Genomic DNA, 19,088 nt, shown 5'->3' on the forward strand with positions numbered 1-19,088 from the left:
GTATACAAGTTGAGGAAGCTCGGGTACCGCCTTCAGGATTTGTCTGATGGAAGATTGCACAGTAATTTTCCTGATAGAGCTGGGACGTATTTTGGAGGTTTTCGATAAATGATTAGCCATTTGATCAGGAGTTATCTCTGTTGTTTTGTGTGTTGTTGGTTCTGCTCCACCTAATTTTCTCAGAAGCGACCATTCCTGGCTAGATGTGGTGAAATCGATTCATGGATGGTTGAGATCCATTTTTTCTATCTGTTTGTATCCAGGGTTGCTATGAGCTCCTTAGCAAAGGTTAGGTCTTCAGTTTCCTCATATTTGGCTAAAAGTTCTTCGGTTTCTCTACTCCAGCATGGGATCTACTGTTTTCTGTAGCCTCTAGGAATTGAGGCTTTGGCTGCAGTTTTAATTAGTTTAACAAATCTAGGAAAGCAGTTACGAATGCGTGGAATTGCTCTAATGGTTTGCTCGATTTGTTTCTGAAATGCATTCCAGTTGGAATGCATTTTCAAAAACATAAAGACCCGCGAAGGGTCTTCGCGGGTCTTTATGTTTTCTGTAGAATGTAAAAATAAACGGGCTCAGATTTTTGATTATAGTGGGTGGAAAGATTACGGTCGACGGATATGCTACATTTCTCAATTACTGTGGGAATTTTACAGAACAGATTCCTTTTTATTTCAGTAAGACAATGCACCATGCCTTTGTGTAGGCGCTTCCCTGGTTTGTACAGAATTCCGATCCCACTTCGTATAATTTTTTTGGAATCACTTGGAATATTTGAAGGATCTAAAGGATTGCTTCTAAATGCCTGACTCATATTATTACATAGAAAGAAATGCAATCGGAACTAAATAGAGTCCCATGCTTGTCCTTATAAGGACTGGCTTAAAGGGGCGAAGCAAGAATGCTTTTCATCTTCCCCGTTATCTGTAGAGGACAGTGTAGGGATAAAGTGTTATTGAACTTTTAAAGCTCTGATCATGGCAGGAGGGTAATAGCCGAGCCTCAGTTAGAACTTCATTGGCTACAGTATTGCAATCCATTACCCTCCAAGGGTATTAATCACCGCATCTCGCGGTCGATTAATACCCTTGCTTGTATATAGCCTATCTGAAATATAATGCTTTTAGTTATTTAACTTAACAAGGTGTATGAAAGTATATGATATTTTTTTAAGAATCTCTCTGGATAAGGAAAATATATTTATCATTCTCGCTTATGTTTTTGAAATGAAGCTAGACTATTAAACTTTCTTTAAAATAAACAGACCTAAATTACTTCCTTCTTATTAAAATCCTGATACAATTTGCTTTCCATATCCTGTGCCTCTACGCTATTGTCACAGTAAATGCTTATTATGCTATTTTTCTCTGGGATAAAAAAATGCATAAAATCCGGTCTTACAGATCTCCAAAAATATTTTCTGGTATTAAAGGAACTTTCAAAATAATTTACTCTTGAAATGATTTAGACTTCAAGTTTTACAATTATATATTTTAAAATATTTTACTATCTTTAGAGCCTGTGTAGCTCAGTGGATGTGGCGTTTGCACACCATCGCGCTAGGCCGCACGAAGAAAGTCTTGGTTTCGAGTCTAGTCGGCGACTAGAGGAAATTTTTCTAAGCCTTTTTTCGACCGGTTCCCGAGTTAGTCGATCTCTGGCACGGGCAAGCAGGTTTTTCCTCCCGGAAACTCGCGTTTTTCGTCCTGTAAACTCAAGAAAATCGACCGTAGAACCCACATTATTTCAGACATTAAATATATTGTGTTAGGGTTAGAGACCACGAGATGGCGGCACATTTGAGCCGTCTCTCTTCACTGCGTACCGCTTAATTAGTGATAGCCTTGGGCCATCTGTCTCTGATTGGTACCAGTGGAGATTGAACTGCCCACTCAGTCTCCAAAAGTTAGATAGGGCTAAATGGCCTCGCCTACTCCCGTATATACGGGAATAAAAAAGGCGTTAGCTGATTTTTTTTTTTTTTTTTTTTTTTACTATCTTTACAAACACGATTACATATAAAGTTAGGATTAGATAAGAACTTCACTTATTTAGTACGCTGTGAGATTCCGCTCAGCTTACACAATGGTGAGAGATGGATCCTCGTGCCTACCGCGTTCCAAAAATTAGAGAAAGAAAAAAGGGCCGCTTACTGACTTTTGGAGATATGATGGCGTTGGGGAAGTTCTTTTTATTTGTTTTTTATTATTATTCTAAGGCGTGTATTTTATTATAAATGAATAAATCCTCTAACACCGTTTATTCTTCACAGGTAAGAGAGTGAGTAGAGCTCATTTAGTCATAACTAACTTTTTGAAGATAACAAGTGGATAGTCAGTCTCCATCCCTTCAAGCATTCACTAATAGTGACCCCAAGCTATCAACGAATCAAAGCTTTTCGGAGGAGAAAGAGTACAGAAGACAACCGCGTCATCTCATAGTCCTACACCATATCACTAATGTTATTATCTGTAATAGTATGAGCTCTATGGTCGATATTTATTATCGAGAAAAGGGATTAAAACGACGACTTTCCAAGGAGAAAAAAACCTATTTACCTTTACCAACGACTTTTCTTCGGGCTGCACAATAGATTACATTGCAAACCTCAATTCCATAAAGCTAGACAGGCGTATTAGTCACCTCTGAGAACGAGTAATATATTTATTTATTTGTTTATATGAAGAGAGAGAGACGTGTAACGTAATAATATTAATAATAATATTAATAATAATAATAATAATAATAATAATAATAATAATAATAATAATAATAATAATAATAATAATAATAATAATAATAATAATAATAATTAATGAATTAAGATGGGGGGGGTAATGATAATTCCATCATCCAGTCGATCAGTCGGCGCCCGGGTCATCAAGGACTGCGTCAGATGTTTGGGATCCTGAGCATCAGCCGACAAGTGGGCTACAGGACCCAGCTCTCCTTGCTGGGCAATCAGGCCAGGAAGCTGAAAAGCGACTGGAAGAAACCAAACGTAAAAAATGGACTGTAGAAGAAAACAGAGAAGTTATGAAATGTTTTTACAGATCAACACCAGAAAAACGAGGTTTTAGAAAGCGTATGCATTTAGTTTGGAAACAAAAATTCCCAGAATCTGCAATAACAGAACAAAGACTTATGGACCAAAACAATTTCATTTTCCGTAACAAAATATTTACTGAACTTGAGTTGCAAGAGTTACGAAATAAACCGAAAACTCCAGTAACAGCAAATCATCAGGAGGTAGCTCTATCAAGCTTTGGAATTCAACTCAGTAAACATCAAGCTGACGACATACATCAGAAAGTTTTGACAGAAGTGCAGTGTAAATGAAGTCAGGGATATTGGAATACATGAACTCCATAAATGACTGTATAAGACAACCACCATTAAAAGCTTTACATAAATCTAAGATAAAACAGCTCCTCTTAGACGAAAATACTGTGATTAAAACTATCACAACCGATAGCATAAAGGAAACAAATCAGCTCCTATACAACACAGCCCGTATTATTACAGTGAATCTTGGTTGCAAACCGCAAGAGCAAAAGCCGAGGATGAAACAATTTACACCATGGAAAATCAGGTTGGAAAGAAAAGTCAACAAACTTCGAGCTGATTTGAGCAACTTAAGGAATTTTAAAGAAGGACGGCTGAAAAATAATAACATCAAAAACAACCTGATTAACAAATATAATTTGGCCAACAAAACAATTGCTGAAGTTACTGGAGAGCTAAAAGAAAGAATTATAGCGACTGCACAAAAACTTAAATGATATGAAGCAAGAATAAACCAATATGTACAAAATATGCAATTTCGACAGAACCAACGTCAGTTCTTTCAGTCTCTCCAGAGAAATACAAATGCATACCATCATTCACCAGAAAAAGAAGAAACATTCAAATTTTGGAAGACAATCTGGGATAATCCTATTGAACACAATAAAGATGACTCATGGATTAAGGAAATAGAATCAGAAATGAAACAAAAACAAATGCAAAATGTCATTATCACTAAAGAAATGGTCATCGCACAAGCTAGAAAATTTAAAAAAAAATGGAGTGCACCGGGGATTTTGGTTAAAGTATCTAACCAGTCTACATGATCGAATGGCAGAACAATTTAATTATTTGTTGCAGTTCAGGCTCAGTGGAAGACTGGGTGATATCTGGGCGCACAAGATCCAAGTAATTATCACCCCATAACATGCCTACCAACTATGCCTAAGCTGTTCATTGCAATCATAGCAAATTCCATATACCACTATTTATCCGATTGAACAAAAAGGCAATTTTCAAAAATCCAGAGGAACAAAAGACCAGATCCTTATTAATAAAATGATTCTCAGAAATTCAAAAAGACGAAAAATTAACTTAAACATAGCATGGATAGACTATAATAAAGCAGTCGATTCCCTCCGACACTCCTGGATCCTAAAATCACTACAGATGTTTGGAATTAGCAAAAACATACGTTCGTTTCTGGCTGCTGCTGTGAAATCATGGAAAACAACTTTAATAGTGAATAATGAACGATTCGGAGATATCAGCATTAAACGTGGAATTTTCCAAGGTGATTCGTTGTCACCATTGCTCTTCAACATTTCTTTGATACCATTATCTATGATTCTGAACAAAACAAAACTTGCATATGAAATTCCTAAATATAATATCCAAATTTCCCATCTCTTGTATATGGATGACTTGAAGTTATATGGAAAATCGGCCCAGCTCTTTACTGAACACAGTTGGTATTTTCACTCAAGACATCTAAATGGAATTTGTTTTAGATAAATGCGCAATTTTATCTATTAAACGAGGAAAAATTAATGACACTAGCAATTTTAATTTTGATCAAGAGAAATATATAAAAGAAATTTCAGCTGACGAACACTATAAATTCCTAGGAATATTAGAAGCCAATGATATTCTCCACTCGAAAGTTAAACAACAGGCAGCTTGCACATTGGCGTGAATAAGACGTGCAATGGCTACAATATGGATATGTTAAAAAGAAACAGAAGGATTTATTCTAGCAGCTCAAGACATTACAAACTAATGCAATCAAAACAAAAATTTTGAACATGAATAATACTAGCAAATGCAGATTATGCGATCAGAAAGATGAGACAGTAGAACATCTAATCGGTGCCCGCAGCAAAATAGCTCAAACTGACTATAAATACCGCCATGATCAAGTGGACAAAATAATTCATTGGCATGGATGAAAAAAATATGGCTTTACTACTTCTGATAACTGGTGGCATAAATACGCACAAAATAGAGACAGTATTGGAAAACGAAACAGCAAAAATTCTCTGGGACTTTCGAATACAAACTGATTGGCATTTGGAACACAATAGACCTGACATCACAATTATCGAACATCGACAGGTTTGGATTATTGATATCGCAGTACCCAGTGATAACAACATTAACAACAAAGAACTGGGAAAAAATTACTAAATATCGAGATCTGGCAATCAAAGTTGGCTGGCTGTTGGGGCAATTTCAAAGAAGCTCTCCAAATATTTACATCAACGAAGTGATCCCATATGACCTACAAAAAAACAGCATTACTTGGAACAGTCCATATTTTACGATGCTACCTGACGGACTATTCTTAGATTCTTGGGTAGAATCTGAATTATTCTGTATCACCAGTCAAATTTTTATTTATATATATATTATATAAATATATATATATATATATATATATATATATATATATATATATATATATATATATATATATATATATATAGGAGAAGAGGCATCTTTACGACAAGTACTCAGTTATTAAAATTATACCAATTCGTATCATCCCCCCCCCTTCTCCAACTAAAAGGTAAATATGGTTGAAAATGTAAATATTAAAACGTAAAAACTTAAATATAATAACAATGATATCCTATAGGAAGTTTCTCTTGCATAAGTATACTAAATCTATTCAGCAGTAAGATGGTCAGCTTTTATTTATGTTATAATTAGCATCCTGAACAATGAAGGTGTGGTTTCAGATGAAGAATTTCTAGGTTAATTGACGTAACGTAGTTTGTCTGTATTAACTCATCTACAATCGGTCATGTTCGTAATACGCCTTTCAACTTTAGAAGCCACGTGAGAACTAATCTTTTCGCACAGTACGGCTACCCTCTTCACATTCAATTGATCGTTAGTAGTAGAAAAAAAATAAACCTTGTCCTCTTTCAATTAATTTTTAACGGAGCCACAAAACAGTCATCTCTATTTGACTATTCAATAAACTGATGTTATCATAAATGAAAAAAAAAATTAAATGCGGTTAATAGTATTTTAATTGTTTTCAAATGTCACACTTTGTGTATAACAATCACGAATAAAAAAAATTGAATCTCTCTTTTTTATTATTATTTATTTTTGTTTTATTTTCTTGTTTTTCACATCATCATATGTTACTCATTGTTTCAAGTGCTGACCTCTAGTGGTGAAGGATAGTCATCCTTATTGGGAAGGCAAATCTCATCCAATAGTCACAACCATAGTGGCGTCTCGCCCAAGGGCACAAGTACAGGTAGATTCTTTGCAGCATCTTTAAACAGCTCGTGCCTACGGAGTAAGATAACTGCGTGACGTTGTATGTTTGCCTGTCCCGCCTAAAGCGATGATTGCCGGCTGGGTGAACCAGGTGTACGATTTTCGCGGCCAATCTTGTTTTTGTATATTGTGCGTGCTCAGGGCGTGCATGCGGTGTTTGTTTGTGTAATACGTAAGGTTTGATGCATGTATGTACGTGTGTGTGTGTCGAAATTCCGTCCCCGCCTCCCCTAAATCTAATGTGAGGACATTACAAACCTAAGAGTGTTCTTGCTATAAGCAGACTATGAAAGAATATCAGTATGAAAAGGTACACAATGGAATTATTGTGAGCTAGTCTCCGTAGAAGGTCGGACGTCAGTCCCACGACTTTATAACAAAGGTAAGGAAGTTATTTGGACAGATATGGTACTTCGTACCGCCATAACAAAGTACCTTTTCCCCCTAATATTTGTCTAAACATTCCGCTTAGTACGTCTAAAGTTTAAAACATAATAAAACTATATATTATTCTGGTATTAATTATTTCAAATGTAGTAAGTAATACCCAACGAAGCTTATGTAAGAATTCCTATAGTATGGAAGTTTATTTTCGAAGTGCTTTTAAAAAAAATAGCACACTTCATGGTCTCAGACAGGCACAGCTGGTTGCAACTATGAGAAAAGCTTTATATTGATTTTTCCCCATTTTCCATAACTAATTATATTATAATTTATTAAAAGAAATTATATGTATAATTCATTACAACTCGTTGTTCTTCAGAGATTCAAAAATTCTCGCTGTTATATAAACTTTGTATCTTTATTATTGAAATAAAAATATTGCTGAAAAGCAAGGTCTGTTGCTATTTACTGACGAGACTTGAATGCATCAGAATTAAAATATTACTGCGTGCTATGTTTAATTTAATTTTATTTATGTGCTATGTTTAATTTTATTTATAAAATATTACTGTGTGCTATGTTTAACTTTATTTATTTTTTGTAAGAAAGAAAGACACCTAATTATTCAAATTACTACACTTGAATTACTTAAGCGTATTTTATATATTTTTGATTTTGGTGTCCAAATGAAATCAGATTATTTTCATCGTTTTTCCCCCCTTCTCTTCTCATCAAATCAATGTTTACAAATAATTATCATAAGAAATATTTCATTTATTCAAAATGTATTCAAAAACTGTATACAAAAAAAAAAGCTAGATTTAAAATGTGAGAAAGGATTAACAATTGCATCACCTGTACTTCTATCTAATGATATATATATCTGTAGACTAAGCAATATTTAACTGTAATTTATTAACAATATTCAAATAATTGCTTATGTTTGAAGTATCAAGAATTATCCTTATAAGGACTAGCTTAAAGGAGCAAACCACAATGCTTTTCATCTTCCTCGTTATCTGTAGAGGACAGTAGGGAGAAGGTGTTATTGAGCTATTAAAGCTCTGATCATGGCAGGAGGATAACAGCAATGGCCGAGCCTCAGTTAGAACTCCGTTGGATACAGCATTGCCATCCATCCATTACCCTTCAAAGTATTAATGACCGCATCTCACGGTCGATTCTCTCGACAGGTATTAAGAATTCCTTATGGAGGGTAATGGATGGCAATGTTGTAGCCAATGAGGTTCTAACTGAGGCTCGGCTATTGCAGCTACCCTCCTGCCATGATCAGAGTTTCAATAGCTCAATAATCTTATCCCTACATTGTCCTCTATAGATAATGGGGAGGATGAAAAGCATTCTGCTTCGTCCCTTTAAGCCAGTCCTTATAAGGTATTAAGAATTGGAGCTTTATTTCATTAGTATATAAATATTATATATTACTTATTTAGGTGTTATTGGTTAAAGTTAAAAGACAGTTTAATAATTAATGTAATAAAATTAAGTTTTCTTTTAAAACTTTATTTTTTTTAGTGATCTATATAAATTCAATTATATAAAATTACATTCAAAGTAATCTGTTTACGACTCAGTTTCTGGCATTTTATTTGGACACATAGTCTGGGAATTAAGGCTTTCGTCTCGCTAGTATATTCTCTGGAAAACAAACTTAAATATTTGTTTAATATAAATAACATTCATAAATACCAGAGAGAGAGAGAGAGAGAGAGAGAGAGGGGGGGGGCGGCTGATAGTATTGCATGTTATATACTAACAGAGTACTGCTCTACAAATTATGTTATGGAAGTACTTAGCCCCCTTTTTTGTGGGGGGGAGAGTCAATAGTGTGGAGAATACGCCTCAAGCGTATTCTCCATATTGAACGTCTCAAGCTTTTCAATAAGTTATTTCGAATTATGAACTGACAAGCTGTATTTTAATCGAAGTTCTATTTTAATCGTTAATTTAAAAAAATTCATCATAAACGATTATGATTATTTTATGAGTGTTTCAACCACTGTGGTTGAGACTATTATTCATGAAATTAAAAGACAAAGGTTTCCAGTTTTTCCGTTAATTATAATATTAACATTTAAAATATTAATTATTATTAATATTTTAAATATTAAATTATTATATTAATTATTAATATAATTTGTATGCACGGTTCGATAATTTAAGCGTTTTTATTTTATTATATTACTTTTTTTTTTAAAATTATTTTCAGTAACTGTTTTCTGTAAAACTTGAAGTAATTTCCACGTGCGTTCTTCCAGTGAAATTTTACAATGGCCGTTCTGGGTCACTGCATCATCAGGAAACTGTTTCATTCTTAAGAAAGGTCGGATTTCCTTCTTAACAAGAGAATGAATTCCTCAAGACTAAAAGAAAAAAAAAAAACAGAAAAAAAAAACACTTAACTGGAAGAACTGCACAAAAGATTTTTTTAAGGAAGTTCTATTTTTATGATTATATTTTTCAAAGTTTCATTAAAATGACTAATACCTACAAGAACGTAATTTGAATTATCTTAGACCCCTGTTTTGTTTTAAAATCTAAAAATAAGTAGAAAACATTTCCTTATGTTTAAGAAGTACCTTATAACTTCGATTCTTTTCCCGTATTTTTTTTTTTTTTTTTTTTTTTTTTTTTTTTTTATAGCAATGTTCTTTTTATTTTAGGGTTGCGAACAAACATTTTCGTTTCCAAGAAGTTTTAAAAATACTCCGAAAAAAATCAAAATCTTATTCGAACTACGTATATCAAGAAAAAGAAAAAATGACTTTAAATATCCTCTTTTCTTTTTTGTAAGATATTTAGATCCTCTTCGCATCACGTTATAACTAAAATCGGTACTTAAACACCCTTCAGTTACTATTTTGTTTTCTTATTTAAATCTTCAGATTTTCAGAACTTTTGTGTCCATTTATGTTCATTTTCTAAATTAAATTTTAATGCATTTTTTGGATTTTTTTTTTTTTTTAAATTCCGAATTTTTCTAAACACAAGAAGATCCACCGACTATAATATACCCCAACGTCACAGATTTGTACCTTTTCAGTATTTTACTTCCTCGTGATATCATTTAAGGTAAGCCTATTTGATTATTGTATTCTGGCCAAAGGACACACTAAATTAGAAAAAAAAAAAAAAAAGATGAGGATTGCAAAGGTAAAGATATAAATCGAGTCGTTCAGAATTATCGTTGAATTAGAATGAGTTGCCTATGGTATTCATCATTGATTTCTTGTCTGTATTAAAGGGGAGGATAAACAATCAGCTACAAACTCCACAGAGAAAAACTGAGTTGACACGTGCCACGCATCATTGCAGCCATATTTAATTAACGCTCAGCAGGGCTCCAACTATTTTCGTTTCTAGCACCAACTGCTTTCTTCATTCACTCTATAAAAAGCCCTGATGAAGCAGCCACATGAGAGTACTGTGCGTAGACTAATAACAGTTCCCTAATACTTATACAAGTTGTAAAATGCAATTAGTCCGCGCGGTTAGCCTAGTGGCCATGGGCTTCGCGACCATATGTCTGGTTAAGGAGTGTCCTAGGTTCGATTCCCGTCGCCGACGTGAGGAAATCCCCCCCCAAACCATCCTTCACCAGGTTTTCCTTTTATAACCCCCCCCCAAAAATAAACTCCACAGTTTATTTGGGGGTTTTTCCTCCCGCAAACTGGCTCCTTGAACACACGCAGCTACAGCCATAGAATATACCAGGAGGCATAGTCGCCTTATCCTCGAAAGGCTTAAGATAGCCGCGTAACAGGCCAGTAAGCTTAACACGTAGAAGGGAGAAGGAGAAAATACAATTAAAAAATAAATATTTTTAACAATCAGTCCAAGGAAGGGACAAATGATATTAATCGGACCATGAAGGAGGCAGACAAATACATTCTTTGTAGAGAGAGAGATAGAAATCAGTTTGAAAACGTCAAAATCCATTAATACTCTAATAATAATATGGAAAGAGTTTTGCAAAGATCATATGACCCCTTCTCCGATTTCGATTGGAGAGTCATCATGATCTGTTGATGATTTACACTCTACGCTTTTCTATCAGAATGGAAAAGTTAAGATGTAAAGAATCCTAAGTCGGCCTGGGTAGTTACATAAGAATCTCTGCTTTTCTACTAATACAAGAGTCCGTAAATCACACTCTGACATGGAAGTTTGTGAAACCAATCTATGCCTCAAATACTTTCAGATGGTAGCTGGTGATGATGGCAAATAGACTCAAGGTGTAGATGATCCATCCTTCACCAACTGCGTATTGAAGGGGATGAAAAATACTCGTTTAACTCTTAAGAGCAGGATCTTGATGTCATTCGGTTTGTAACTAAAAACCTATAGAACGTAAGTACTATGTCCGTCAAATTATTCACGGACAAGCTTACCCCCCTCCTCCCCCCACACACAAAAAATCTTGTTTAATTTAATTGAGCAGTTTTAAGGCTTGCCATGTGGACATACTCGTTGTTATACGTATTTGCTGAGCTGCATTCGAGATTTGTATGAATCACGGATTAATAAGATGTAATTTTGTCCTAATATATTTGACTGCTGGTTCTAATAAGAGGATTCGTGTTATGCTGGATTTTTACTAATGTATATTTGAGGGAAAAAATAAAAAAAAGCAATACTTTTTTTTTTTTCGTTTTGCGTAAGCGATTAAAACCCGTGAGACTTTTTCTATTTTATTGTTCAGTTACATTCTACAAATCAGGTGTGTCCAATTCTGACCCTTTCAGAACGAATGAGTGGGAGTTCGCGTCCTATTTTCCAATAAAAAAAAATCCTGTACGTTGTGTGTGTAAAAAGCGTATCCCCAGATATGTGATTGAATAGGACCGAATGAAGGAAACTACAGATAAATAATTTCCGCCCATTTAAGTTTTGGTTACGGCACAGTGATTTTGTGCTGTTTGCGAAAAGCGTGCAACCTTTGAAAGATACCCCCCCCCTGTGTTTCGAAACATATTTCCAGGAAGCAATAAAGCACTTCTTACTCGATGAGTACATCCCGATTTAATCAAGAATAATGACTATCCAAAATCTACTGCTTTTATCATATACACCTACACGAGAGACCAGACCACGAGCTAAATCGGTTTTATTGTTCGAGACTTGATTGTTCAGTACAATTATTTGGTGCACACAATTGTCATATTTTAGATTACAATACTCATCTTTCCAGTAACATCTGCTATTGTCATTTTTTCCCCTGCATCTTTTCTCACAATTATATCCTCCCGAAAAAATAGGTTTCAACATGTCCTAGATTTTTTTGTTTATTTGTTTCAGAGTTAATACCACCTAGAAAGACATTTTTTTAAATCATCTGAGATCATCTGAAATCAGTCAAATTATTCCTTATCGCTGAGTAGGAAGGACTACAGATGTGCCCTAGTGACCGTAGTCTCGTGCACCCTTTCGGGCGTGGTTTGACAACCTGGCTTACACGCAACACTATGAGATCCATCAGGAGCGCCAGTTGCAGTTTGTACGTAGCGTTTCTGATGATTGTCATTCCACTTCTATATGTGGTTTGTCTAAAAGGTCAGTGTCAGCTTCTTTTTTAAATATAACTCTAAAAATTATGTATTAAGAGATTATTTATATCTGTAATTCCGTATGTAACTTATTAGCATTGATACATGGATAATATTAATGATATCTTTCTACTGTATGACAAACAACGTAGCCATTCAGTCTAGATGACGTCATCCTAATGGTCTGCCGATCAACTTGTGTAGTCTGCAATAGAGATGCTACAAAATATAATAAACGGCTGTACTTCTGTAGTACAGCCGTTAATTTCTCGTTAGTTAATATAGCTTAAGTAATTCCGATAACCTAAATTAATTTTATATCTCAAATTTATGTATTTTCTTTACTAACAGTAATCTGGAACAGTAATGATAATAATGGCCAGAATTGGCTTCTACTCTTCAAGTTTCTCTTCAAAAATTTTCATATCTAGTTTAGTTCTTTCTGATTTGACATGTTGAAAAGTAAAATGCTCAAAAATCAAGACGATCGATTTTTGATTTGCAAACAGACACCGCTGTATAGACCAGTATGGAGTTTTATGGCCAGTTTAACCAGAATGCGATCTCCTCACAAAACATTTACGAAAGTGTCATTAATCTTCGTGATTGATGACAATCCAGCGACATTCTCAAATTCCTTACTCCTTCTATCATGAGAACAAGTTTTCCTAAAATCCGACTAGCTCAGAACCCAACAGGTTACAGTAGAGAAAACCGGATTAGCGGCCTGAATGAAGGTGCTTCGATTAAGGCCCAAAGTTATGGCATGTTCAAGTTGAGTTCTTCTATTGCAAATTCGAAATACTTAGCTGTATATTTTCTAAATATGTTTTTATAAGCAACGATATCGTTTTTTAACTGAAATAGAAGGTAGGATTAAAATATTCGATCATATTTTCATTAAAATATTTGTTTCCTATTTAATTTAAAATTATTCACTAATAAATTATATTTCAATTCTCTCCTAAATGTTTAAAAATATATTAAATATACATCTTAATTATTTTTAATAGCTCCACTTGTGGTGTCAAGTAGTAACAATCCCAAAGGACACACATGGCAGAAACGAGCGCTACCTGGCGAGAAAATAGAAGAAAATGTGATATATTTGACAGATGGCCATTACCTTCCTGAGAAGACACATTTCAGCTCGGCTATAGAACCCATAACTAGCACACTGCTTTTTACCGAACCCCCTAGTTTGTGGATTCATCCAACCCAAGTAGAAGAAATTAAACCCTCAGGAGCTGGATCCTGGCAGAATCAGAACTTCGATAGTATATGGACGAGTGGCGAAGTTAGACAGACGGTTGTAATGTCATCTGCAAAAAGAGGTAAGAAAATACGAAAATTTTATACGGTTTTTTATGCTGTTCTATTATTCATGTAAGTCCCAGCGACGATGATTTATAGAATATTTAAGAACTTATGGTAAGTTATTTTTAGTCTTCCATTCGTTAAATTACAACTCCTGAATAGAAACGAGCTAAAAAATATTAAATTTTTAAAATGGAAACCCCGATGTATAAATTAAATCGAACTTGAACTCTTTAACATAATAACTTTAATCTAAGGACATGTCATGTAACTACTTTTTTTAAGCATTCATTTACAAAATTTAATTATGAGAAATGCATTACTGGAAGTAAAACGCTTTTACGAAACTAACTGTTCTAATAAATTAGTTTGCTCGCACGGAAAATGATAATTATTCAAAGTTTACATTGTTACTGCAACCACAAAACTGATATTATTCTTATGCGTTAAAGCGGTAAGTTTGCTGTTATTAATGATAAAAAGATCTTAACGACCTCAGCACATCAGAGTGCAAACATTGATAATAGGTAGAAAGATGTTTAAATACCATGCAGTTCTTTTGTGTATAAATTCATATCCTCCCTTCTATATAGAAGTTATCTGAATTTTAGATTAATGACAAAACATGACGCTTTAAGCGTAGGCAAACAGAACTTCGGCTGTTGCTAGGGGTAACCATGCTGTGCACGTGATTGCCAAGCAACTGTTTTGCGAATTGCAAATACGTGAATTTGTGCATGTTGTTTAGAGGGCGTTACTAGCTAGTTGGGAAATTTATTAATATAAAAGAAATTTTATTATACATTTTATTAATAATGCAGTTTTCATATAATGTTAATTCATTTTAAATGAATTTTTAGTGAAAACAAATAGAAAAAGTATTAATAACGTAAATACTTTTGTTTTTTAGACTAATTAACATAAAAGATTGAACCTAATAAAAGGAAAACAAAATCGCTTTAAGCAAAATAACTTACTCATTTCATGCTTATGCGTAACATCATTTGGATACCGGAAAATCGTTCCCCCGTCTGATATAATCTCGATAGAAGACTCATGGTTCTCAAGGGCATATTGTAGACGCTTTCGCTCTTTCTCCGAAGTGATGTCACATGTGGGAATTTCTCCGTTTAAATGAGATATTCAACTGAAACGCTCATGTGTAGAAAGAGAAATTTTTCATGCACTGATGAAAACGTTGGGACATTGGATTGGCAATTCTGTTGCGTGAATTGCGTCTTGTAGCGTTCCATTTGTGCAGTTAGCGAGATGAGGAGTGGAGGAGAGGAGAGGTGATGTTAGGTCATTGACAGTGATTTGTGGGAGGTTTTTTCCCCTTCGCTCTTGTTATAGGTTATAAATTGCCGAATATGACTGTCTGCTCTGATGGATATTTATGACTCCGAAAAACCGCACAAGTAAATCGAGATATTTTGGTGTATCCCAACGGTAACTGTGTTGGTTCACCAGTGATCCGTACTAATTCATTTTCTCCACTTCTTCCTTGTCCTTATCTCTTCATAATAAAATAGTCGTTTAGGAAAAATACTGAGATTTAAAGTCAGAAATTTTAATAACTGCAAGAGTTTGTGTATTTCATTTAGTGTGACTTCTGTCCCTTCATAAGTTTATCACACACACTATAAAGGAAAGACCTTACTGGTATTCTTGCAGTGGTCCTATTACAAATTGCTAATCTTAGTTACAAGTACTTTCCAATATTAGATCTAGCACGATCTAAATACTAGAAATACTCTCTCGTGATAAAATTAAAGGCTATATGAAAGAAAAAAAAAATACAAATGCGCTATACAAGATTATATGCATATGAAATTTGTAATTTCAATTAACAACTGTTCTTCTAACAACAACCAAAAAAAGTCACACATATACTTTATTTTCACATATTCATGAAGATCTTGAGTTTAACATTATCAACTTTTAGATACTTTGCTATTAGCCCATAAAATGCAATAAAAATAAATAAAAAAATAAAAAATGAGAGTAAAAAACAAGTTATATAGTATTGCTATTTTATAAATAGGAGTGTTTGTCCACTTTGCTTTTGGCTGACGATATTATGTAACAGTATTTTGTGGCAACATTATATTGCAGTAATTCATCGCTTTAGCTACATTGGTGATACGTAAGTAAAGCCAATCTCTAAAAATTAAGACGATCCCTAGACCACTCAATAGTAGCCGAAAGACCGTCCATCTCAGCGTTGACTCCATTCAATGATGGCCTTCCACCCACCACCACCGAGCAGAACCGCTCAAATTCCGAAGAAAAGCATTCCCCGACAAAGCCCCTCACCGGGCCGTGCCGGAAAACGCCTCCCCGGAGACTCAAATTGCTCCCTTAAGGCAAACACCTCAAGAGAGCGAACTCAAACTCTCGAATCTCAGCGTCTATTTAGTCTCCTCTTACGACACGCATGGATTTGCGGTGGAGCTATTCTTATCCCGGCAACCTCGAGCTCTCTGTTATGCTGATGTAGAAAAATGTAAATACGATATCTATCATTGCTTTCGTTTGGTGTAATTGCATTTTAAATCAAAGTAGTAGATAAAATTAATTTTGCTTGGTATGATTATACGAGAGGACACTACACCTGCTTTCCATACTCGTGGTGAGTTCTACTCCTGCCATGAGCATGGATACCTGTGAAAATCACTGTCAGGTGTGAGATCAATTCCATGTTTGGTCTTGAGTAGGAGTTTCATATCGTCTAACCCATAGTCTACCCAAACAAAGAGCTGCCAATGATCACACCCTACTACATTCTTCCGTGTTACTGAGAGTGTACCTAAATGATTCTGTGTCGGGAATTCATGCCGATCACCCAATAATTGCCATTATGTTTTAAGTCGCCTGCAGTTTCTAGCTGCTTTTCTTATTTATTAGAAAGTCTAACTCACTAAAATATCGTCATTATTTATTTAGTCTATAGAAAGAGTCTATGCCATTTGATGTATACAAGAAGAATCTGCAGTCGTCATGAAAACGTGAAACATCTTAATGAGACTAAATTATTTCAAGTACTGAGAAAGAAAAAAAAACTTTAAAAAATTGTGTATTTATTTTATGTATTATTGTTTATTTACTCAGCAACCTCACTAGGACGAGCAACTATGGAAACAGAGATACAACTCAGTTCCCCATCTCCTGAAGATCTCAAATCGTTTTATTCTACAATAACTATATCAGCATCCTCTAGTTTGCAGCCTACAGTAGCGCCATTTATGTCAAACGAAACACCATGGAATGAAGAAAGTGTAAGTTATAGTGATTTGCAGATTTTTAAGTTTTACTGTGTGTACACACACTTCTCTCCAAATGTACGTCAACTATGTGTCAATAAAAAAAAAAAATGAATCAAACACAGAACAAAGATATACTAAAATAAATTGTTAGGAGTAAGTGAATAATAAGACATTTTCACTTACTCCTAACAATTTATTTAGTATATCTTTGTTCTGTGTTTGATTATTTTTTTTTAAATTTATTATTGCAGGCCTTTTTAACAGGCCAGCGGGCTGATGGAACCACCAAGCAATTTGAAATAAGTACCACCGTTGGTATTATTCGACCTACAGAAGTAGCCTCGCCTGCTAGTGCTTCTCAAGCGTAAGTGTACACTTTTAAATAACAATAAATGTCATATATTCAGTGAGTGCTATTGAACACATACGATTCAACAAGAATTATACATTAAAAAAATAATTATTCAACTGATTAAGGTTTGATCAATTGGGAATTTCGTATTCTGTTTTCTAATTACAGATAAATCTACAAGAGATGGTAAAGTCCATAAAGTGTCTTCATCCTTAGAAAGAGGAGGAGAAAGTATCCAGCACAACATATGAAAAAAAATCATTCCGAAAATAAAATGCGTGATTTTTTGTTTTCCGGTCCAGCTCAGGGTATGGACAATCCACCACATCTTTGATTACCTTCTTGGGATAGCTTTTGTGCAATTTTATAATATATTTATCACCATGCAAAGACAGAGTTATGTAGTGCTTATTTATCAGTTTATTAATCAGTTACATATTTATGTTTCATAATCATATGTTTGATAAGCCAAAGATGATAATAAAGTTTTATTTCAAGAATAACTGTCTTCATAAGACTATTACACTTTTTTTATATAATAACTGTCAACACAATAACTGTCTTCATTTTGGCTGTTATAGAAGTAAATAGTAGAGTAATAAATAACTACTGCTAAAAGCAGACAGAAGACAGAGGGAAAAAAAACACATTCCGATTTTGAAACTTTTACAAATTGCGTATAGGCTAGCTAACGTAGCATACGACTTACGTAACACAATATAGTTTAAAATATTTTACTTTAAAAAAGATAAAAAAAACTAGGTGGCGCTCTAGAAATGTATATCATGTTTCATATGAAATTACAAACTAGCGTCTACTTCTACATACCTTCACAGTATTTAAATTGATAATCAAATGAATGAATTATTCTTAAACTTGAGAAATTATTGTGAATACATTTAATATAATTCTATTATCTGTTCAAAGATTATATGCTCTGTTTACTTCGAATAAATATTTGAAACGTATTGGTTTCGCAGTTTAAGAATGTCCACTTATTCATATTTCAACTTTTATTTCGATTATTCTTAAAATTATGGAGAAAAAGTATAAAATTCCTTGTAAATTATAATGCGTTATTAAAATTTGCTTAAATTAAATTAGAATTGTTTCCATTTTATCAAAAATAAATAAATATATTAATACACCATTTATTTTTTAGCATAAACTATTAACAAGAATGCACAACGAGAGAAGTTGGTTTGATTTAGATTGCAAGAGAATACCCTTGGAGAGTAATGGATACCAATGCTGTAGCTAATGAAGCTCTAACTGAGGCTCGGCTATTGCTGTTACCCTCCTGCCATGATCAGAGCTTTAATAATAGCTCAATAACCTTATCCCTACACTGTCCACTACAGATAACGGGGAATATGAAAAGCATTCTTGCTTCGCCCCTTTAAGCCAGTCCTTATAAGGATAAGTTGATTTGATTTTTTGTCGCTAAGAAGTGAATCATTATCGGTAATTTTATTATTAGTAAATAAATTAAATCCAGCTTAGAAATTTTCTTTCGCAGTCTTCTTTCAGGTCTCTGGGTATCGCCAAATGGAATTTGTTTTGACATAACGTAGTACTCAACGAAGGTCGCGTGACAGACCTTCTATCACTTATATCAGC

General features: G+C 34.1%; 1 protein-coding gene across 1 annotated transcript; it reads left to right on the forward strand.

Annotated features, from left to right (window-relative positions):
• Window positions 1-6,555: 6,555 nt before the first annotated feature.
• On the forward strand, window positions 6,556-17,998 carry LOC150097676 (uncharacterized). Its single transcript, XM_090407486.1, has 6 exons — window positions 6,556-6,964; window positions 12,286-12,540; window positions 13,547-13,867; window positions 16,962-17,128; window positions 17,368-17,480; window positions 17,637-17,998. The coding sequence occupies exons 2-6, from the start codon at window positions 12,381-12,383 to the stop codon at window positions 17,638-17,640; spliced, it is 765 nt and encodes a 254-aa protein (XP_090263612.1). The 5' UTR covers window positions 6,556-6,964; window positions 12,286-12,380; the 3' UTR covers window positions 17,641-17,998.
• Window positions 17,999-19,088: the final 1,090 nt, after the last annotated feature.

This window comes from Typopeltis vanoorti, chromosome 17 (assembly GCF_054136105.1).
Source record: "Typopeltis vanoorti isolate ZY-2024b chromosome 17, IOZ_Tvanoo_1.0, whole genome shotgun sequence".
NCBI classification, from domain to species: Eukaryota; Metazoa; Arthropoda; class Arachnida; order Uropygi; family Thelyphonidae; genus Typopeltis; species Typopeltis vanoorti.